General features: G+C 38.7%; 1 protein-coding gene across 13 annotated transcripts in view; it reads left to right on the forward strand.

Moving 5' to 3' along the window:
- LOC146395162 (ankyrin repeat domain-containing protein 26-like) overlaps positions 1–20,709 on the forward strand; it is a 149,272-nt gene that overhangs the window by 33,110 nt on the left and 95,453 nt on the right. For 9 of the 13 annotated variants that reach the window (XM_085004356.1, XM_085004358.1, XM_085004355.1 and 6 more), the window contains 9 exons: positions 10–103; positions 2,549–2,647; positions 5,731–6,035; positions 8,092–8,246; positions 10,803–10,976; positions 13,016–13,049; positions 13,925–13,997; positions 18,592–18,653; positions 19,707–20,666. In XM_085004356.1, coding sequence (XP_084860482.1) covers positions 10–103; positions 2,549–2,647; positions 5,731–6,035; positions 8,092–8,246; positions 10,803–10,976; positions 13,016–13,049; positions 13,925–13,997; positions 18,592–18,653; positions 19,707–20,666 — 1,956 coding nt within the window. Of the gene's footprint in view, positions 1–9; positions 104–2,548; positions 2,648–5,730; positions 6,036–8,091; positions 8,247–10,802; positions 10,977–13,015; positions 13,050–13,924; positions 13,998–18,405; positions 18,489–18,591; positions 18,654–19,706; positions 20,667–20,709 lie in introns of those variants that run through there. The other 4 variants (XM_085004364.1, XM_085004365.1, XM_085004363.1 and 1 more) reach the window with 3 other exon arrangements.

Below are 20,709 nucleotides of genomic sequence, written 5' to 3' on the forward strand. Positions count from 1 at the left end.
TTTTAACAGAGTATCTCTGAGAGTCTTCCACAGAAGTATGCTGATCATTTACCTGGAGCTGCAGGTCAAATAGGTAAAAATAGAGTAAATGGAGAAATAGAAGGTAAGAACTGTATTTTGTAAAAAAGACATTTGACCGAATGATGATTTAAACCAGGTATTTTGATATCTTCTTTTTTTCAAACATTATTCTGTATTGGTGTTTTATGACTTGCATGCTTTATTTCCTTGCTATTTATTTATTTGTTTATTGGCTGCACCTGCAACATAAGGAAGTTCCCAGGCCAAGATTGAACCTGAGCCACAGAAGTGACAAACCTGAATCCTCAAACACTAGGCCACCAGGGAACTCCCTGATATATTCGAATAGCCAAAGAAAAACACCTGTTGAATGCGTGGTGAAGAAAAAGACAGAAAGGAAAGGAAGTTGTTTGGCTTCTCAGGTGTCTGTCAGCAACAGTTTAAATTGAGAGTCCTGTTTAAGTAGCTAAATGAGTAACTCCATTGCAGGATGCTCTACAACCTAAGGGAAGTCAGGGAATAGGGAAGAGGAAGAGAGAAGTAAAGGATGAGTGAGACAGAGATTGCAGGGAGGAAATGAAGGAAGAGGAAGCTGGAGGCTGTGGTGGAAGGCAGCAAAGTAAAATATTTGTACACTATTTCCTAGAAAAAGGAAGGGAGGGTATTTGAAATGTGGCATGAATATCCAGCAGCAGAACCTGTCAGAGAAGAACAGCAAAACATTCCCACTCTTACTGTCCTGATGGTTAGAAGGCATCCAGGATGCAAGTCCTTGGTCGAGTGTTATCCTCCGCAGGTGGACATGGGCATATGTGCTCAACTGTAAATGTATATACATTAATGTCATAGGAAATGCTGCTGCTTTGTGGGATGGTGTCCTATGGACCACAGGAGAGAATTGGTAAGAATAGAACAGGGTGCCTTATGGAGAGATCGAGGAAGCTGTCGCATGATAAGGAGTCCATTTGAAATTTACAACTTCTAATGCAGATTGAGGTTTCCTGAAGTGTTACAGTAAGGACCTTGAGGCTAGATTTCAGAAGGATGGTTTAAGTTGAAGTAATATAGAAGCAGACTTAGTATAGACCAGACGTTCTCAAGTTTTAATGAGTGAACTTGCACCTCATGAAAAGTGTACCTCCCAAGCAGCAGATGTTGGACTCTGCATTTCTAACAAGCTCTCAAGGGATGCCCAGGTCGCTGGATTTCAGGCCAGACTCACAGTCGCCAGGGTGTCATCTTGGATTAGAGAAATCTGGGAGAAATGCCATTGGATAGTTCAAGACATGACTTGATCAAGGAAACGTGTCATTTTGTTTTTCTTTCTTTCTTCCCTTCTTTTTTTGGCCTTGCCCCAGGCCTGGGGAAGTTCCTGGGCCAGGGATGGAACCTGTACCAGAGCAGCGACCCAAGCCACTGCAGCAACAGTGCCAGGTCCTTAACCTGCTGGGCCACAGAGAACTCCTGTTTTTCCTTCTGACCATGTTTATAGCCAGAAGGAAGCGAGGAGTTGAAGTGGAAATTATCCATGTAGAACACTACTGCCAAGCCAGAAGGATAAAAGACATGGTGGGGATGAGCCATCAAAAGCAAAGCATGTAAAGGGGAAGAATTCAGACCACAGATCTAGAGATTGTCTTTGAAGAGGGAAGGACATAGTGAAAGGAAGGAGGGAGGAACGAAAGGCATGAAGTAGACGATTTTGGAGGAAACTCGAGAGAATACCTTATAAATGGCTTTAGTGTATTTGCACGGAAACGAAATAAGATCATCGCTGCTCCAAAGAATACTGGAGAATCGGGGTAAACCACAGCCACTCTTCATAACTGTTTGGCATCAAAGATATATGCTGTATAGGTATTGATTTTATGCACATAAGCTTCATTTGCATATGGAAGCATTGGCAATTGTTTTTATTTTTTTATTATTTTTTTATTTGTTTTTTTTTTTTTGGTCTTTTTGCCTTTTCTAGGGCCACTCCTGTGGCATATGGAGGTTCCCCGGCTAGGGGTCTAACCGGAGCTGTGGCCGCCGGCCTATGCCAGAGCCACAGCAACACGGGATCCGAGCTGTGTCTGCACCCTACACCACACCTCATCACAATGCCGGATCCTTAACCCACTGAACAGGGGCAGGGACCGAACCCGCAACCTCATGTTTCCTAGTCGGATTTGTTAACCACTGTGCCACAATGGGAACTCCTGTTTTTGTTTTTAAAGATAGCTATTTTTGTTAATGCAGCTGTTTCCCCAAAACCCTTTTCAACATTAGCATGTTAGACCAAACCAAGTTGATTTTGGAAATGAAAGAAGTTAATAGTGTTCATTCCATCAATGCTAAATTTGGTATTGTCAGTAAATATAAACCTGATCTTCAAATAAAAAAAGATCTTTAAGAATGCTGTAGCAGAAAAGAAAATCATGAACTTGGACGGGGAAAAAAATAAAAAAAAATTAAAAAAAGAATGCTGTAGCAATTTTGATAATTGTATTTCAATATCAAAAATTTCATATATGTCATTTCTTAGATGTGTGTTATATACCTTCTTGCACGAATGGATCAAGGAACATTCTGATGGCTGAAGCAGAGGATCCAAGAAATGGAGGCATACCAGAAACCCCCATGGGTATGCAGGAAAATGAGGTTTTTTTGTTTGTTTGTTTGTTTTGTCTTTTTTGCTATTTCTTTGGGCTGCTCCCTCAGCATATAGAGGTTCCCAGGCTAGGGGTCGAATCGGGGCTGCAGCCCCCGGCCTGTGCCAGAGCCACAGCAACGAGGGATCCGAGCCACATCTGCAACCTACACCACAGCTCACGGCAACACCGGATCGTTAACCCACTGAGCAAGGGCAGGGATCAAACCCGCAACCTCATGGTTCCTAGTCAGATTCGTTAACCACTGCGCCACAGCGGGAACTCCAGAAAAATGAATATCTTTAAGAACTGTTATTCTACAAGTGTTATCTCCAAGCTGACCAACTCAGAACACCTTCTCTGATGAGAAATGCATTCAACAGTCATATTTTTATGACTGGCTAGTATTCCATTGTGTATATGTACCACATCTTAATCCATTCATCTCTCAATGGACATTTAGGTTATATCCATGGCTTCACTGTTGTGGATAATGCTGCAGTGAACATAGGGGTGCATATATCTTTTTTAATGAAAACTGTGTCTGGATATATGCTCAAGAGTGGGATCGCTGGATCATACAGTAGTTCCGTTTTTATTTTTCTGAGGAGTCTCCATACTGTTTTCCATAGCGGTTGTACCAATTTACGTTCCCAGCAACAGTGTTGGAAGTTTCCCTTTTCTCCACACCCTCTCCAGCATTTGGTATTTGTAGACTTATTCGCGATGGCCATTCTGACTAGAGTGAGGTAGTACCTCAGTGTAGTTTTGATTTGCATTTCTCTATAATTAGTGATGTTGAGCATTTTTTCATGTGGCTGTTGGCCAGCCATATACCTTCTTCAGAGATATGTGTGTTTAGGTCTTCTGCCCCTTTTTCAATGGGCTTGTTTGCCTCTTGGCTGTTAGGTTGTATGAGTTGTGTGTGTATTTTAGAACTTAAGCCGTTGTCAACTTCATCATTTGCAACTATTTTCTCCCATTCTGTAGGTTGTCTTTTCCTTTTTTTTTAAATGATTTCTTTGCTGTGCAAAAGTTTGTCAGTTTGATTAGGTCCCATTTGTTCATTTTTGTTTTTATTTTTATTGAGTTGCAAGAAACCGTTTGTACGGTTGATTTCAGAGATTCTTTTGCCTATGTTCTCTTCTCGGAATTTTATGGTATCGTGTCTTATGTTTAAGTCTTCAAGCTTTTTGAGTTCATTAATTTTTTTGCATGGCATGAGGATGTATTCTAATGTCATTGGTTTACATGCAGCTGTCGAGTTTTTTCGCTGGCATCACTTGCTAAAGGGATTGTCTTTTTCCCATTTTATATTCTTGTTGCCTTTGTCAAAAATTAATTGTCCATATGCATCTGTGTTTATTTCTGGGCTTTCTGTTCTGCTCCATCTGTCCATATACCTGATTTTGTTCTGGTCCCTCATTGTCTTGATTACTGTACCTTTATAATGTTGTCTGAAGGTTATGCCTCCTGCTTTTTTCTGTCCCCTCAGGGCTGCTTTGGGAACTCTGCATCTTTTCCAATTCCATATAAATTTTTGGATTGTTTGTTCAAATTCCGTGAAAAATGTCATGGGTAAATTGTTAAAGATCAGATTAAATCTGTAAATTGCTTTGGGTAGTACAGCCATTTTAACGGTATTAATTCTTCTAATCATGGGGTATCTTTCCATTTCTTTGAATCCTGTTTAATTTCCTTGCTTATAGTTTTCTACTTCTCAGCCTGAAAAACTTTTAATCTCTTTTTTCAGATTTATTCCTGGGATTAATTTTCAATGGTGTGATTTTGAAAGTTATTTTTATATTGATTTTATAGTATATCATTGTTAATGTGCAGATATGCAACTTATTTCTGAATGTGAATCTTGTATCCTGCTACATTGCTAAATTGGTTGATCAGTTTGAGTATTTTTTGTGTGGAGTCTTTGGCATTTTCTATATAGAGTATCATGTCATTTGCCTATAGTGACAGTTTTACCTCTTCTCTTCCAATTTGGATACATTTTTTTTCCTTTTGTTTGTCTGATTGCTGTGGCTAGGAATTCCAAGACTACGTTGAATAAAAGTGTTGAGAGTGAGCTTACTTTGGGCTTATTTTCTTATTCCAGATTTTAGCAAGAAGGCATTGAGATTTTACCTGTTAAGTATTATATTTGCTGTGGTTTTGTCATCAATGGCTTTCATTGTGTTAAGATATGTGCCTCTGTACCCACCTTGGTTGGTGAGGGTTTTTTTTATCATGAATGGATGTTGGATGTTCTGCAGTGCTTTTCCTGCACCTCTTAAGATGATCATGTGGATTTTGACTTTTCCGTTGTGAGTGAAATGTATGACATTGATTGCTTTGGGTTATGTTGAACATCCTTGTGCACCTGGGATGAATCCCACTTGTTCATGGTGCATGATTTTGTTTGTGTGTTGATGGATCCACCTGGGCTAAAATTTTGTAGAGAATTTTTGTATTTATATTTATCAAAGATACAGGTCTATAGTATACTTTTTCAGTATCTCTTTATGATTCAGGTATTATGGTGATGTTTGCTTCATAGAATGTCTTGGGAATGTTCCTTCTTCTTCAGTCTTTTAGAAAAGTTTAAGAAGAATGGGTTTAAGTTATACTTTGTATGTGTTCTGTATTTCACCTGTGAAGGGATCTGTTCCTGGACTTTTTTGTGAGGAGTGTTTTTATTACATATTCAGTTTCATTTTCATTTGTAGTGATTGGTCTGATTTAGTTTTGGCGGGCTGTATGTCTCTAGAAAGTTGTCCCCTTCTTCTGTGTTGTCAAATTTGTTGGCATATAATTGTTCATAGTATTCTCTTATGGTTTTTTGTACTTCTGCAGTATCCATTGAGATTTCTCCTTTTTCGTGCTTCATTTTGTTTATTTGAGCTCTTTTTCTCCTCTTCTTGGTGAGTCTGGCCAGAGGTGTGGCAATTTAGTTTACCCTTTCAAAGAACCAGCTCTTTGTTTTATTGATTTTTTTCAATTGCTTTTTGAATCTCTATTTTATTGAACTTTATGATTTCCTTCCTTCTGTGACTTTAGATTTTGTTGGTTCTTCTTTTGCTAGACCTGCCTCAGTCTAGTGATGGCAAAAGCCCTTTTGATTTGCCACTTGCCCACTCCAAGGAGATGAACCGCATGATTCAAAGAAAAAATCATGATGTTTCTGCTGTTAAAAAAACTTCTAATGAGATCACACCAGTACAAGATTGGTCCAAGAAGCCGTGGCATGCAAGTAATGTCTGTGCTAAAGAAAGTAAAAGCATCAGACCCAAATTAGAAACTTGGAATTTTCAACCAAATAGTAACAGAACATCCAAAATATATTTAAAAGAAGAATTACAGCAAGATGTGCAAAGGTTTAAGAATGAGGTAGGCATGTTACACGTACAGTTCCAGGCTTTGGACAAGAAAAAAATCAACTGCAAAAAGGTTAAGCTTCATTTGTATTGACTTTTTTTAAATCATTATCAGTTTTCCAATCCATTCTGATTTTCCACTTATGAAGATAACTTCTGTATAAAACAAGGTCATCCAAATATGTACTTGAGTGGAAAGAAATTATTTCTGCCATCTAAATAACAGGAGTTCTGGAACCTATTTTCATGGATTTTTGTTCCTTAAACCCAAGTCTCTCTCTGTCAGTCTTCCATGTGACTGTGAAACTATTGTAGCAACCATGTGACCTTCTGAGCCAGAATAAGCACAAAAGAAGTTGCTTAAGAAATATAATAAGCTGGAGGTTTTTTCCCTTTAAAATGTTGTGGCTTAAAAATAAATTGCATTTCCATAGAATGAGAAGGAATCAGTGACTGAGAGAAGGGACATAAACATGTATTTCCACTAAATTAATCTCTTCCTTGTGCTTTAATGCATGCAAACTTATCTGCTTAACTTAGTCCCTCAGTACTTAGAATTCCCACATGGCCACTTTGAAATATTTTGAATAACAAATGCTTGTACCCTTACATGTTACATAATTACCACTTTCAGGTGTTTCTGTTGAGTCAGACCTTTACCTTATGTTGTTTCACAAAATACAGTAAGGTTTGCTACATTTTACTCCCATATGAATTTATCATATAGGTAGTGTAAACCCTCAGCAAAAAAATTCAGTGTTCATCTCCAAAAGAGAAAACTGAGTATTGAGTTACATTGAATTTTTTTTTCTTCCAGCAATAGATTTTTTTTTAATTTGTTTGGTTGTTCTTTTTTATAAGAGGTGCATTGAGTTTTGAAGATAGACAAACATAGAGATATTCTCCTTTAAAAAATAAAGGAGATGAGCCCTGCCCCAAGGAAGACATTAAATTATTTTGCCAAAGTCACACTTTTAACTTAGCTGATTAATTTGATGAGTTTATTTGGTAAATTATCAGATTTGATGTTACAGAATTATATCATCTCTTGCTGCTATGAAATGCTAGGGACTCTCCATTAGGGCCTTTGGGCAAATCATTTATCTTTCTTGGTTTTATTCCCATTATCAGTAAGTAGTGGGGCTAAAGTAGATAATTACTTCTGTACCCTCTAGCTGTCAGATTTTATGGTTATTGAATATGAAATTGGGAAGCATTACTCATTTTCCACAATTCCATACTGACTAAAAGTTCATCAGTTTCAGTCTTACTTGTGTTTTGGCAAACGTTGGTTCATGTATTTTGGTGAACATCATCACTCTTGATGTCCCCGGGACCCAAATAGAAAAGAATTGTGGGAGTTCCCGTCGTGGCGCAGTGGTTAACGAATCTGACTAGGAACCATGAGGTTGCGGGTTCGATCCCTGCCCTTGCTCAGTGGGTTAAGGATTGGCATTGCCGTGAGCTGTGGTGTAGGTTGCAGACGCGGCTCGGATCCCGAGTTGCTGTGGCTCTGGCATAGGCTGGCAGCTACAGCTCCGATTCGACCCCTAGCCTGGGAACCTCCATATTCCGAAGGAGCGGTCCTAGAAATAGCAAAAAGACAACAACAACAAAAAAGAATTGTAAAATGCATTGGAGGAAGCATAGATTTAATGTGGAAAGAAGAATGTTTCCTTTTTGTTCCCAAGTGGCACAGCCTCTAAATCTGGCTGATTCATAGAAGATCCAGGTGGGAACGACAGAAGAAGACAAATTCTGTGTCCTGGCCTTGTTATTTCTCTGTCTCTGCCAGTCAGATGGGGAAGACTGGATGTGACTGAGAAACATAACACAACCTTAGAAAGCTCTTTTTGAAATTTTGGAAATTCTATTTCTTTTCCTCAAACCAAACAAAATAGAATTTACAAAAGTTACCATGGCTTGTAATGAGAAAGTAAACATAAAAATATTTTTAGCAGTTAAAACTAGAGCATACTCTGAGGTGAATGACAAATAATGATGACAGAAAGTTCTTTATGGTGAATAAAGTAGTAACAGTCATCCTCAGTGTCAAACTTTCATGAAAGGTTGAGAAAGAAAAGAAGCAGCACAGAAGCAACATGATGGCAATATCAGAAAACAGACGTGGCGCTGATGATGACAGTGGATTAATGCAACAGAGAGAGAGAGGCAAAAGTAATCACCAGTGGTTTCCTACTGTGGAGAATGAAGATTCTGATAGGTAACTACCTATATCAGTATTTAACAGTAGGTTATTGTTATTTTCTTGTAAAACCCATTGTATTTGAATTAATGTTCATGATTGACAAATTTTATCCCTAATGTGACTTTTAATATTCTTGTGCCTTAGCCTTCATATTAAATTGTTTAACACTCCACCTTATTACAGTATTAGAGTATTCTGTATTGACTATATCCTGACCTTTTCCATGAGTTGTCTATTTAGAGACGTTTAATGTTACTGGTTAGCATCCTTTCATTTCAACTTGAAGACTCCTTTCAGTATTTCTTGTGAGGCAGGTCTAGTGGTGATAAACTCCATCAACTGTGGTTTGTCTGGGAAAATGAATCTCACCTTGATTTTTGAAAGATAGCTTTTCTGGATAGAGTATTCTTGATCGGCATTTTGTTTTCCTTTTAGCATGCTGCACATGCCATCCTACTCTCTTGAAATCCATTGAGCCATTTAGTGGGGTTCCCTTATAATTTAAAAGCTTCTTTGCTCTTACTGCCTTTAATATTCTTTGTCTTGGACTTGACAGTTTTATTGTAATGTCTCTTGGTGAAGGTTTCTTTATGTTGAGTTTGGTGATCTATGAGGTTTAGGAACTTGGCCGTCCAAATCTCTCCCCAGGTTTAGGAAGTCCTCAGCTATTTTTTTCTTTAGGTAAGTTTTCTGTCGCCTTCTCCCTATCTTTTCATCTGCCTGTCTTCACCTTTCTCCCTATCTTAACTGCATTAATTCAGGAAGTGTTGCTTTTGGTGGTACCTGGTAATTCACATAGGCTTTCTTGACAATTTTCATTCTTTTTTACTTTGTTCTCCTCTGATTGGATCAATTCAAAGTTCCTGTCTCTGAGCTCAGAGTTCCTTTCTTCTGCTTCGATTCTGCTGTCAGTGCTCTTGATTGTGTTTTGCCTTTTATTCATATTCTTTAGCCCCCAAATTTCCACTTGGTCCTTTTTAAACATTATTCTTTCTTTCTTTCCTTTTTTGTGTCATTTTAGGACTATACCTGTGGCATAAGGATGTTCCCAAGCGAGGGGTGTGATTGGAGCTGCAGCTGCCGGGCTATGCCACAGCCACAGCAACGCCAGATCCCAGCCACATCTACGAGCTACGCCACAGCTCACGGCAATGCCGGATCCTTGACCCACTGAGTGAGGCCAGGTGTTGAACCTTCAACCTCACGGTTCCTAGTCAGATTCATTTCCACCGTGCCACTGTGGGAACTCCTAATTATTATTATTTCTATCTCTTTGTTAACCTTTTCATTTCATTTATTATTTTCCTGATTTTGTTGAGTTGTCTTTCTGTGTTTTCTTTTAGCTCCCTGAGTTTCCTTAAAACTGCTCTTTTGGCTCTTTATCATGTAGAACGCAGATCTTCATGTCTTTGGGATTGGTTAGTGGGCCATTATTGTGATCCTTTGGTGGTATCATGCTTTCTTGATTTTTCAAGTTCCTGGAAGTTTTGCGCTGCTGTCTTTGCCTTTCAAGTAGCAGTCACCTCTCCTAGTCTTTAATAAATGCCCTCCCCAGTGTGTCCAACCTTGTGTTTTTTGCCCCAGTGGTGTGCTGGAACTTCTCTGCTGGAAACATGGATTTCCACCAAGGCTGTCTAATCTATGTAAAATGTTTCATGTGGGGCTTCCTGAAAGTGTCTAAGTGTGGCAGGAGCCAGTTCATGGGTCAGGCTGGGTCCAAGGCTGGAATGTGCTCTGTTTGTCTCTTACTCGATATTTAAGGTGGGCAGGACTCTTTCCAGGACCTTTGGTGTCTTCTGATAGATCCTGTAACTTCCACGAAGCCATTTTTGTCCATGGATGGATTCCCCATTTTGTGTGGCGGGGGAGCAGGATGAGGAACCTCTTTTTGTAGCCATGATGCCACTGTCACCCCAGAATGTGGATATTATAAAAGTAATTTTTCCACCTCAAGACATTTCCTTGATTGCTTTTTTCAGGTTATATGTGCCCTGTGCTATTTTTTAAAAATCGTTTAAATTGAGCATTATTATACTTGAAAACAAAAGAAAATATAGTATACATCTAAATATTACTCCCATGTCTGAATCATTTGTTTTAACCATTGAACTCCAGATTTTTAGTGTAACATTTGAGGTTCTTCAGAATGTCTTTCCAGACCCATCTCTCTACTTGTGTCCATGTATTTTGTGCTTTACCTTCCAGGTTCCTTGGAAACACCTAGATGTCATGTTCCTAATCGTTGTGCTCACATTCTAATCTCCAAGTAGAGAGCGTTTCTACCATTTCTTTTCCTCAGGATCTCCTCTGATTTCACCTCCTCTCTAAAACCTTCCTTACAATCCCTTACAACTCTTACATATCACATTGCATCAGAATTGTAAACTGTCTTTGAAGCAAGAGTTGTGTTTCCTTGAATATTGTTGGTACTTCATCGCAGGTTTTTTTTTTTTTTTTGAATTAATAAATTGCTTAAGGTGGATAAGAGTAGGAATTTTATTAAAAAATTTTTTATTCTCTGTGGGTCAAATTATTAGAAAACATTGGCTTTAAAATGGATTTTTTTTAAAGCGGCAGTTCTGGCATGCATATGAAAGAAGTATGGAAAAATGAAAGAGAAAAATGGTCATCAGAAGAACCTGTGGTTCCACCAATATTTGAGAAGGCTGATTCACCACTGACTGTTGATTCTCTCCACGTGAATGATGGCAGACGCTTAAGTGAAAGAGATCAGGATGATGGCAGGTAAAATTGACAGATTCTTTATTTCTAGGTGAAAAAAAGATTAGCATTGACTACTTTTTCTAGGAATGGAATAGCATAATATAATATACAGGCCAAGGCAAGAGAATTCTCAACTATTTCACTTGAACACTGCTGAATGGCTAACTTGAGGACGAGGGCCTTTGACTGGAAGTAGTTGCAATGGCCCCACGGAAGCCACACTGGAGTGAATATGAGTAAACAGCTCCTTAGAGAATATTGACTGGGAAAAGGGGTAGAGAACCGTATGATAACTGAAGAGGAATGTGAGTTCACGGGCGTTTTCTTTCTTTTCTTATGTTAAGATGGGTCTTTTGTGGGTGTTTTGTATGTTGGAAATGATCTGGTAGAGGACATTTGCATTTGCCCCTGAGGAAGCGTACTGATGGTATGCCATTGCCTTTAAAGTAGTAGAGTAAACCAACTGTACACAGTCCTTCTGTTCATGTCGTTTAATGCTAAGGATTTGTTCACTGGATGTGAATGTAATACTCTTAAATAATTGAATATGCAGATGATTACTTAGAAGTTATATATATGTATTAAAATTATATAAGCATCAATATACAAACATCTAGGCCATCCTGAATAGGATTTAATCATTCCTTGATGATTCTAGATATTACAGGGTCCTCGATGGTATCATCATGCATTACTGTGATTTTGTGAGGTACTCTAAAACATCAGACTCTGTTAACTGCATAATTGTTTAGATTCTAGGGAATAAGGGACGATTTTGTTTAGATACAACAGACAAGTAAACTATGTAACAGTCTATTGCAGATGACTCCTTTTGGATTATAAAGTTCTAAATGACAAAAGCCGTGTTTCCTGTGCCAAAACTGTCTTTGACACATATCATTTGCTCAATAAAGATACAGTAAATGCGTGAATAAACAGCTCAATGGGTGAATGAATGCCCATTGATGAACTTCTTTTGAAAAAGTAAATCTTCATTGAAAGTAGATCTCTAGGAGTTCCTGTCATGGCGCAGTGTTTAACGAACCCAACTGGGAGCCATGAGGTTGCGGGTACGATCCCTGGCCTTGCTCAGTGGGTTAAGGATCCGTCGTTGCTGTGAACTGTGGGGTAAGTCACAGACGCAGCTCGGATCCTGTGTTGCTGTGGCTGTGGCATAGGCCGACGGCTACAGCTCTGATTAGACCCCTAGCCTGGCAACCTCCATATGCCGTGGGTGCGGCCCTAGAAAAGACAAAAAATAAAAAAATGTAAAAAATTAAATAAAGAAAGTAGATCTCTAATACTGCCTAGGTCTAAAGTCTTTATTTTTAAAAACATGAGCAAGATTCAGAAATGAGTTGTAATTATAGCTAGACATGGCATAATAATGTAGATTCATTTGCTATCATATGACTTTAAAACACTTAAAAATACATGTTACTGTCTCAGCCTGCTCTGAAACACAAGTGTTGAAGGTTTCCTGGGTTTGAAATCTGGGTCTGTTCCTAAAGAGCTCTTCGGGCTTGGGCAAGTTGCTTGGCCTCTCTGTGCCTCATTTTCTCTCCGTGTAAAGTACCCATTGTATCACCTCTCTCCCAGAATTGTTGTGAGGATTAAAATGCCTTTTAGATCTATAAAGGGCTTATAATAATGCATAGTAGTTGCTTAGTTAGTCCTTAAAAAATTAACACCGTGATTTTTAAAAGGGTTTCTTTCAGAAAAAGTCTTAAGTGATACTTTCCAAATAAGTGAGTGCCATAAAAGCTAGTTTTTATTTAAAATGACAGCGAAAACCCCTATTATCCGTCTTCCTATCACGTAATGCAAGTAATGTTCTTACTGTTTTTCTTTTGTCAGCTTGATCTAACATTAATGCTTTTGTTAATATTATTATTGGTATGTTTGCTTTGTCCTTAAATGTTACTGTTCATTTTATAGAAATCCCTTTTGTAGAATCTTTATTGCCAATGCGATGATTTTATATAAAAAATGACTTTAGGTATTCTTTGTATTTTAAGTATTTAATATTTGCCTGAAAAGAATGGTTTGTTATTTTTCAGGCCTATAAAGAAAACACCTAATGAAAAGAACAAGGTATCGTAAAAAATTAATTATAAAAAATATGATCCTGTAGTAAAAGGTAGTTGGTCAAATGTATGGTGGAGGGAGTTGCTGTGTGGTCCAGTGTGTTAAGGATCCAGTGTTGGTGCAGCTGTGGCATAGGATATAGCTGAGGCTCAGATGTGATACCTGGCCCAGGAACTTCCATATGCTATGCATGCAGCCACAAAAAAAAAAAAAAAAAAAAAAGAAAGAAAAAAGAAAAAGGGTGTAGAGGAAAAGTAGAGAGGAGTTCATTTGCAGCCCAGCAGGTTAAGGACTCAGTATTTTTATGGCTACAGCTCTGGTTGCTGTTGTGGCATGGCTTTGATCCCTAGCCGGGAATTTCCACATGCTGTGGGCAGGATAGAAAAGGAAGAAAGAAAGAAAAAAGAAAAAATAGAAAAGCTTGCTTTGTTGCAGAGACTTTTGTTTTGAACAAACAGTTTAGGCATTCCTGTTGTGGCTCCGTGGGTTAAGGCCCCAACGCTGTCCCTGTGAGGATGCAGGTTCAGTCACTGGCCTTACCCAGTAGGTTAAGGATTCCAGCATTGCCACAAGGTGCAGCATAGGTTGCAGATGTGACTTGGATCCCTGTTGCCCTGGCTATGGCATAGGCCTGCAGCTGCAGCTCCCATTTGACTCCTAGCCCGGGTACATCCATATGCTGTGGTGTGGCTAGAAAAACAAACAAACAAACAAAAGTTTAGAAACCCTATTAATAAATGTATCCTTTTCATAAAAGTTATTTTAAAGAAGTATCTTATGTTTTTGCTTTCATAAAATATGGATATTTATCATCTCTGTACACCTATTATTTTTTTATAAATATTTGGGAGACTTTGTGAAAGATTATTATTTATTTGTAGGTCAAAGAGCAAATTAATTCTGTGGATGACCTTGAGGACTTAACTCAGTTCCCTGAAACGGCTTCCAAGGATCGTGAGTTGCTTTCCTCTAAATCTATGAATGCTATGTTGCTAATTGAACAACTTGGCACGGAGTGTAAAAGTAGGCCTGTTGTATACATAGAAAGCCTTTTTGTGTATAGTGTAGTAACACACACACAGCTTGTCTAGTACTGCGCATGGGCTACAGGTATGTTATTGTGCTGTCCGTCTCACAAAAATGATTTGTATTAATACATAATGAGTTATTATATGCTCTCAGGCAAAGGGCTGTGATAATTCCCACTCACTGCGCTTTTGTGATTCTCCTTTTCTCCTGGGCCTTCACCCAAGGTCCGGTTATCATTTCCCTCCTAGAATACTGAAGTACATGACTTCCGTCATTTCCCTCCTAGAATATTTGGGTAACCTGAGAACTTTTTTCCTTGCCAGTCCATCTCCTGAAACCTTGGTCTCTACTGTAACCATAATTATTATGTATTTTGAAAATGTTGGTTTTGTCATGGTACCCCCTTGCTTAAAATCCAGTTGCTGCTTCTCTTTGCTGTCTGGTTAAAGCCACAATCCTTTAACTTTATCTTGTGCCCGTTTTATACCCTTCTTTCCGCATGAATTTTAGAATCAGCTTGTCTGTTTCCTTAAGAATCATCTGCTCATCTATTGGAAATTAGTTTCGGATTATGTTGAATTGACAGATTCATTTGGGGGAGAATTGACTTCTTAACAGTGTTGAATTTTCAACCCTTGAACAGTTTTTTTCTCCATTTATAGTGATCTTCCTTGATTTTCTCAGGAATATTTTGTAGTTTTTAGTGTACAGATTTTTTCCATCTTTTATGAGAGTAACTGGATTTGTTTTTTCTCAGTGCAGTTGTAATTAGTATATTTTAAACTTTAATTTCTGCATGTTTATTCTGATTATAGAATTAGAGTTGGTTTCTGTGCATGGATTCTGAGTGCTCCAACTTTAGTGAACTCATGCATTATAAGTCCTAGTGGATTTTTGTAGATTCTCTCAGATTTTCTAAGTAAGCAAAGGTCGTCAAGGTTTTTCATTCGTAAACTACTATCTGACTAAAGATAGTTCATATTTAAGACTTGCAGCCAGCACATTCTCTGTCCAGCTAATCAGCGCTGCCATTGAGCCATGAGTACATAACCACAAACAACAGGTAAATTAGTGGACATGGCTGCAGTTCAGAACTTTATTTACCGAAGCAAGCAGCCTGACCCACAAGGTGGAATTAACTAACTCCTATTATGTAGCCATGTTGCCTGCTGCTTAGCAGACTGTTTTACTTCTTCATTTCCCCTCCAGTGCCTTCTGTGTCTTCATTTTGATCCATTGCACTGGCCAGAAATTCTAATATTGTGCTGAATAGGAGTAGAAGGAGCTCTTCCTGTCTTGTTCCTTAACTCCTGGGAAGATCATTCAGTTTTTCATCATTACATATGATGTAAACTGTGGGATTGTGGTAGATCTTTATCAAATAGAAGTTCCCTTGTATTCCCAGTTTGATGGAGGGTGTTTATCAGGAAAGGAAGTTGAGTTTTGTCACCTGCCTCTTTTATCTACTGTTATGGTCCTAGGATGCTTCTTTTTTAGTTGGTTCATATGGTGATTAACATTAATAGATTTTTAAATGTTAAAGCAACCCTGCATTCTTAGGCTATACCTAATCTGGTCATGATAAATTATCCTTTTAATGTATTTTCAGGTTTAATTTGGGGATTTTGGGGGTTTTTTTGTTTGTTTGTTTTTGTTTTGGTCTTTATTAAGTGCTGCGCCCATGCCATATGGCAGGTCCAGGCTAGGGGTCAAAGCAGAACTCCAGTACAGGCCTATATACCACAGCCACAGCAACGTGAGATCTGACTGACTTCCACAACCTGTGTGTCAGCTTGCAGCAATGGTGGATCCTTAACCCACTGAGTAAGACCAGGGATCAAACCCACATCCTCATAAGATATTTTTCTCATTCTTAACCCACTGAACCACAATGAGAATTCCTGCTTATTTTTAATTTAGAATGTTTACCTCCATTTTCATGACATAGTTTTCTTTCTTCTAATACCCTTGTCCGCTTTTGTTTTCAGAATAATGCTAGTTTTATAGAACGTATTGGAACATATTTCTCATCTTCATTTTTTGAGGGGAGTTTATGTGGAATTAGTTTTTTTTTTTTTCTTTCTTTCTTTTGCACATGGAAGTTCCCAGGCTCAGGGCAATGCTGGATCCTTAACCCACCGAGTGAGGCCAGGGATCAAACCTGCATCCTCATGGATACTAGTTAAATTTGCTACCACTGAGCCACAACAGGAATTCCTGGAATTGTTATTTCTTACTCAAATGTATGTTAGAATTCATCAGTGTAGCTATTTGGACTTGGAATTTTCCTTGTGGAAAGGACTTCAACTAGGACTTTCATTTGTGTTTTAGATTCAGGGCTCTTTAGCTTATTTTTTTCTTCCTCCCTCTTCCTCCCTTCCTTCCTTCCTTCCTTCCTTCCTTCCTTCCTTCCTTCCTTCCTTCCTTCTTTCTTTCTTTCTTTCTTTCTTTCTTTCTTTCTTTCTTTCTTTCTTTCTTTCTTTCTTTCTCTCTCCTTTTAGGCCCCCACCCAGGGCTTATGGAAGTTCCCAGGCCAAGGGGTTGAGTCAGAGCCACAGATACCAGACTTTGCCACAACCATAGCAACCCTGGATCTGAGCCACATCTGCAGCTGACAGCAGCGCCAGATCCTTAACCCACTGAACAAGGCCATGGATCAAACCTGTTCGTCATGGATACTATTCGGTTTCTAACCCACTGAGCAAAAATGGGGACTCCTATTTTTTCTTTCTTGATTGAGCATTGGTAATTTCTCTCTTTCAAGCAATTTACTCACGTCATCTGAGTTTTCAGTTTTATTTACATAATGTTTATAATATTACCCTGTCATTCCATTGCTATTTGTAGAATCTGTAGCAATATCATATTAGCCATTTTGGAAATTGTTAATTTGTGCATTCTCTCACTTTTTTTTTCCCCTCACCAGCCCGGCTTGATGTTTATCACTTTTATTCATCCCCTGAAAACATGTGGTTGCATTGATTTTCCACATTGTTTTATTTGTTTTCTTTCTCATTGATGTTTATCTTTGATCGTTATGATTTCCTTTCTTCTGCCTTCTTGTGTTTGCTTTGCTTTTTTTCTGATTTTGCATGGTCGAGGTGAAGGTCATTGATTTGAGACTTTTCTTCCTTTGTAATATAGACAAGCAGTACTATAAATTCTTATGTAAGTAAGCAGCATTTCCTAAATTGTAGTATGATATGTTTTCATTTTCATTCAGTTTAAAATACTTTGCAATTCCTCTTTTCATTGCCTCTTTGACTCGAGGGTTATTTAGGTGTGTGTTATTTAGTTTCTGAATATTTGAGTATTTTCCAGAGATAGGTTTGTTCTTGATTTACAGTTTGATTACTTGGTAGTTAGAGAACATACTTAGTATGATTTCGATCCTTTTACCTTACTCCTTTTGTTAAGATTTATTTTTACGACCTAGAATAGAGTCCTTTTTGGTAAGTGTTGCATAGCCACTTTTAAAGAATATTGATGTTCAAGTCTAATATCTGTGTGCTGATTTTCTGCCTGTCCTTTCTCTCACTTAATTGAGTGAGGGGTAATGAAATCTCAGACTATGATTGTGAATTTGTCTGTTTCTCTTTGCAGTTCTCTCAATTTTTGCTTCGTTTTTTTTTTTAATTATTTTCATGTATTTTTTATCAATTAATTCACTTTTTGGCCCTGCCTGTGGCATAAGGAAGTTCCCAGGCCAAGGATAGAACCCACATCACAGCAGCAACCCAAGTCACTGCAGTGACAATCCCAGGTCCTTAACCCAGTGCACTGCCAGGGAACTCCCTCTCCTCTCATGTTCTGACCTAAGATCTCCATCTGCTTTGCTTTCACCAAACTCTCAGCATCATCCCTTCCACTTAGGGAGCCTGGTGGCCTCCACTTCAGTTCCTTCTCCCTGTGTCATGACCTGGAAATTCTCTCAAGGCAGTGAGATGGGGTGTTCTTTGGGCTAAGTTCATGTGTTTTCAGGGATCATTGTCCTTCATTGCCTGAAGCCCTTTGTCTTGAATATCATTTTTAGCGTATTCTGTTTGTTTTGCTTTTGCTTATTTCAGGTCGGAGGGGAACTTGGTACCTGTTCCTCTGGCTAGAATCAGATTGCAGGAGCATGTGGGCATGTGCTGCAGACTGTCTGCAGTGTGCTTCTTCCTCCTTTGCTCCGTGCTTCTTGCTCAGCCTTCTTGTCTCAGTGTAGCCATCTCTTCCTTGGGGAAATCTTCCCTGACCTAGTCTACATCAGGTTCTGTGATATGAGCCTAGACCTCTCTTGTCTTATAGGACCTATCTGCATTTATCGTTATGTGTCTTTCTCTTCTACTAGACTTTAAGCTAAATAAGAGCCAGTCATCTTATCTGTTTTAACTGCTGAGCTTCATAGCCTGCCTTCCACGTCATAGATACTCGGTATGTATTTGTTCAAGGTACAGATGAGTGAATGTACAAAGTCCTTTATCTACAAAAATTACTCATATATTTTATTTCTCTTTTTCTTTTCTTCTGAATGCAGATTCTGTTAGCTTATTGAAAAATCAGGAGTTTGCAGGCAGATCCAAGGCACCGCAGTTGCAGGTAACAAACCTACATGTTTGCACCGCTGAGACACTGCCAATCCCTTTGAGCCCCAGCGGGAACTCCAACAAAGTAACATTCTTGATTCAAATCCCTGTGTGCATTTTGGTTTTTTGTTTGTTTGTTCTGCTTTGTTGGGGCTGCCCCTACCACATGCAAAAGTTCCTGGGCCAGGGACTGAACCCACACCACGGCAGTGACCCTAGCCATTTCATATCTATTACTATTTAAAACATTTTAAAGAGGCATTAAAGTTATTGCAGCAGCAAATAATCTCATGATTTTCTAAGAAGCGCTCTATAAATTTTACCTGATTGACCATTCGTGTACTCGCCGTTAGTGAAACATAAGGCTTATTTTGTGTTTATATATTTATACCACAGAAGTAGTTGTGGTCTAGTGTAGAGGACTCATAGTAGAAACAGAAGACCTGGGGGACATCTTGCAGCTTGCTTATATGTTTAAGTTCTTCATTCCAGAGTTGTCATAGTGAGTTAACTGCTGTTGATAGAAGTTCTTAGCATGGTGACTAGATTTGTCAGTTGTCAGTGGATGTAACTCCTGTTAACTGTAAAAATATTAGGAAAGTGGAGTATTTAGGAAACTTTCTCTGGAAAAAATGTTTGGGAAATTCAGTGTGTTCAAACTATGTACAGAGATAATGCTCTCCCTGTGGGGTGGCTGTATAGCTGAGATGCCAGATGGAATTCTTCAATGTAGTCAGATGTATTCATCTTTTCTTTTAAGCCTTTTGGGTTTCTTGTAATTCAGAGAAAGGCCTTTCTAATTCTGAGCTTTTTAAAAATTCTCTTTTGGTTTCTTTTTTATTCTCTTGGATTCATTGTCTTCAGTCATTTTTTTTTAATTTGGGGAGATTCCTGCTGTGTAAAGTTTGAGGGATGTACCCCACTTTCATTTTTTCCTGTTGGATATCCATTTACTGCAATCTTCTCATTGTATAAATATATAGTCTAGTCTTTCATTTCAGAGGAAATCAGGTGTCAATTTGAGTACTTTTGAGTCCCAGCTAAACGTCTCCTTTGTTTTACTTAGGAAGCTGAGAGTCTCGAGAAAGCAAAAAAACTGTTGTCTGAAAACCACATGTCACAGAATGAAATTGCCATGTTAAAACAGAAAATAGAGGTAATAAAAAATCATAGCCAGGAAATGGGAAAGAAATGTTTTAGGGACATTAAAATTGCAAAAAATAAGTTTGCTAAACTTCAAGAGAGAGTAAAACTTGAAGACATATTAACAAAAACAATCTTGGAATGCAGTAGACCGCTTAATGTTCTGACAGCTGAGAATACAAGGCTGAAGTCTGAACTGGACAATGAAAGACAAAATAAAGAAAGACCGGAAAGGCAAGTTGAATCATCCCACTCTGGATTGGCTGCTGCCACACATGATCAAGAACAAAGTCAGACATCGGAAGGAGACCTGGAGCTTGCCTTCCAGAGAGCAGAAGATAAGTGCTTCCCCTTCCAAGATGAAATAAATTTGGATGTGTCTAACCTGAAAGATAGCAAGATGCATTCCCAGCAACTGTCTACAACTGAAGGAAAATCCAATAGCCTAGAAACCGAGCTCCATCACAGGAGAGATGCTCTCGGAGAAAAGTCTTTGGTGTTTGAACCTGTACCTGTACAGAGAGACCTAAGCCAAGCACAGTGTCAGAAGAAGGAAATTGCACACATGCCTCCAAGTGAACAAGGCAAAGTGAAGAAGTACATGGGCGAGCAGCAAGAGTCCTTGAAGGAGAGATCATCCCAACTAGAGAGTGAAAACCTGTTGCTGCGACAGCAGCTGGATGACTTGCAAAAGGAAGTCGACAGCAAGGAGAAAATGGTAAATAATCTCCAGGACCAGTGTCTGGATAGTATCAAAAAACTCCAAGCTGAAAGTGAAAAACCACATCTGATGCTGAAGGAAAGAAACAAGGAGTTACCCGAGGAATGCAGTCACCTAAAAGAGAGGAGGAATCAGTATGAGAATGAGAAAACGGAAAGAGAAGTAAGTATCCAGAAAGAAAGAGAATTGTCAGACTTCCTGAGGG

This window comes from Sus scrofa, chromosome 17 (assembly GCF_054392235.1).
Source record: "Sus scrofa isolate SSC_HxYL_T2T_F1_AM1 chromosome 17, Sscrofa_HxYL_maternal_Yorkshire_Landrace_v2.0, whole genome shotgun sequence".
NCBI lineage: Eukaryota > Metazoa > Chordata > Mammalia > Artiodactyla > Suidae > Sus > Sus scrofa.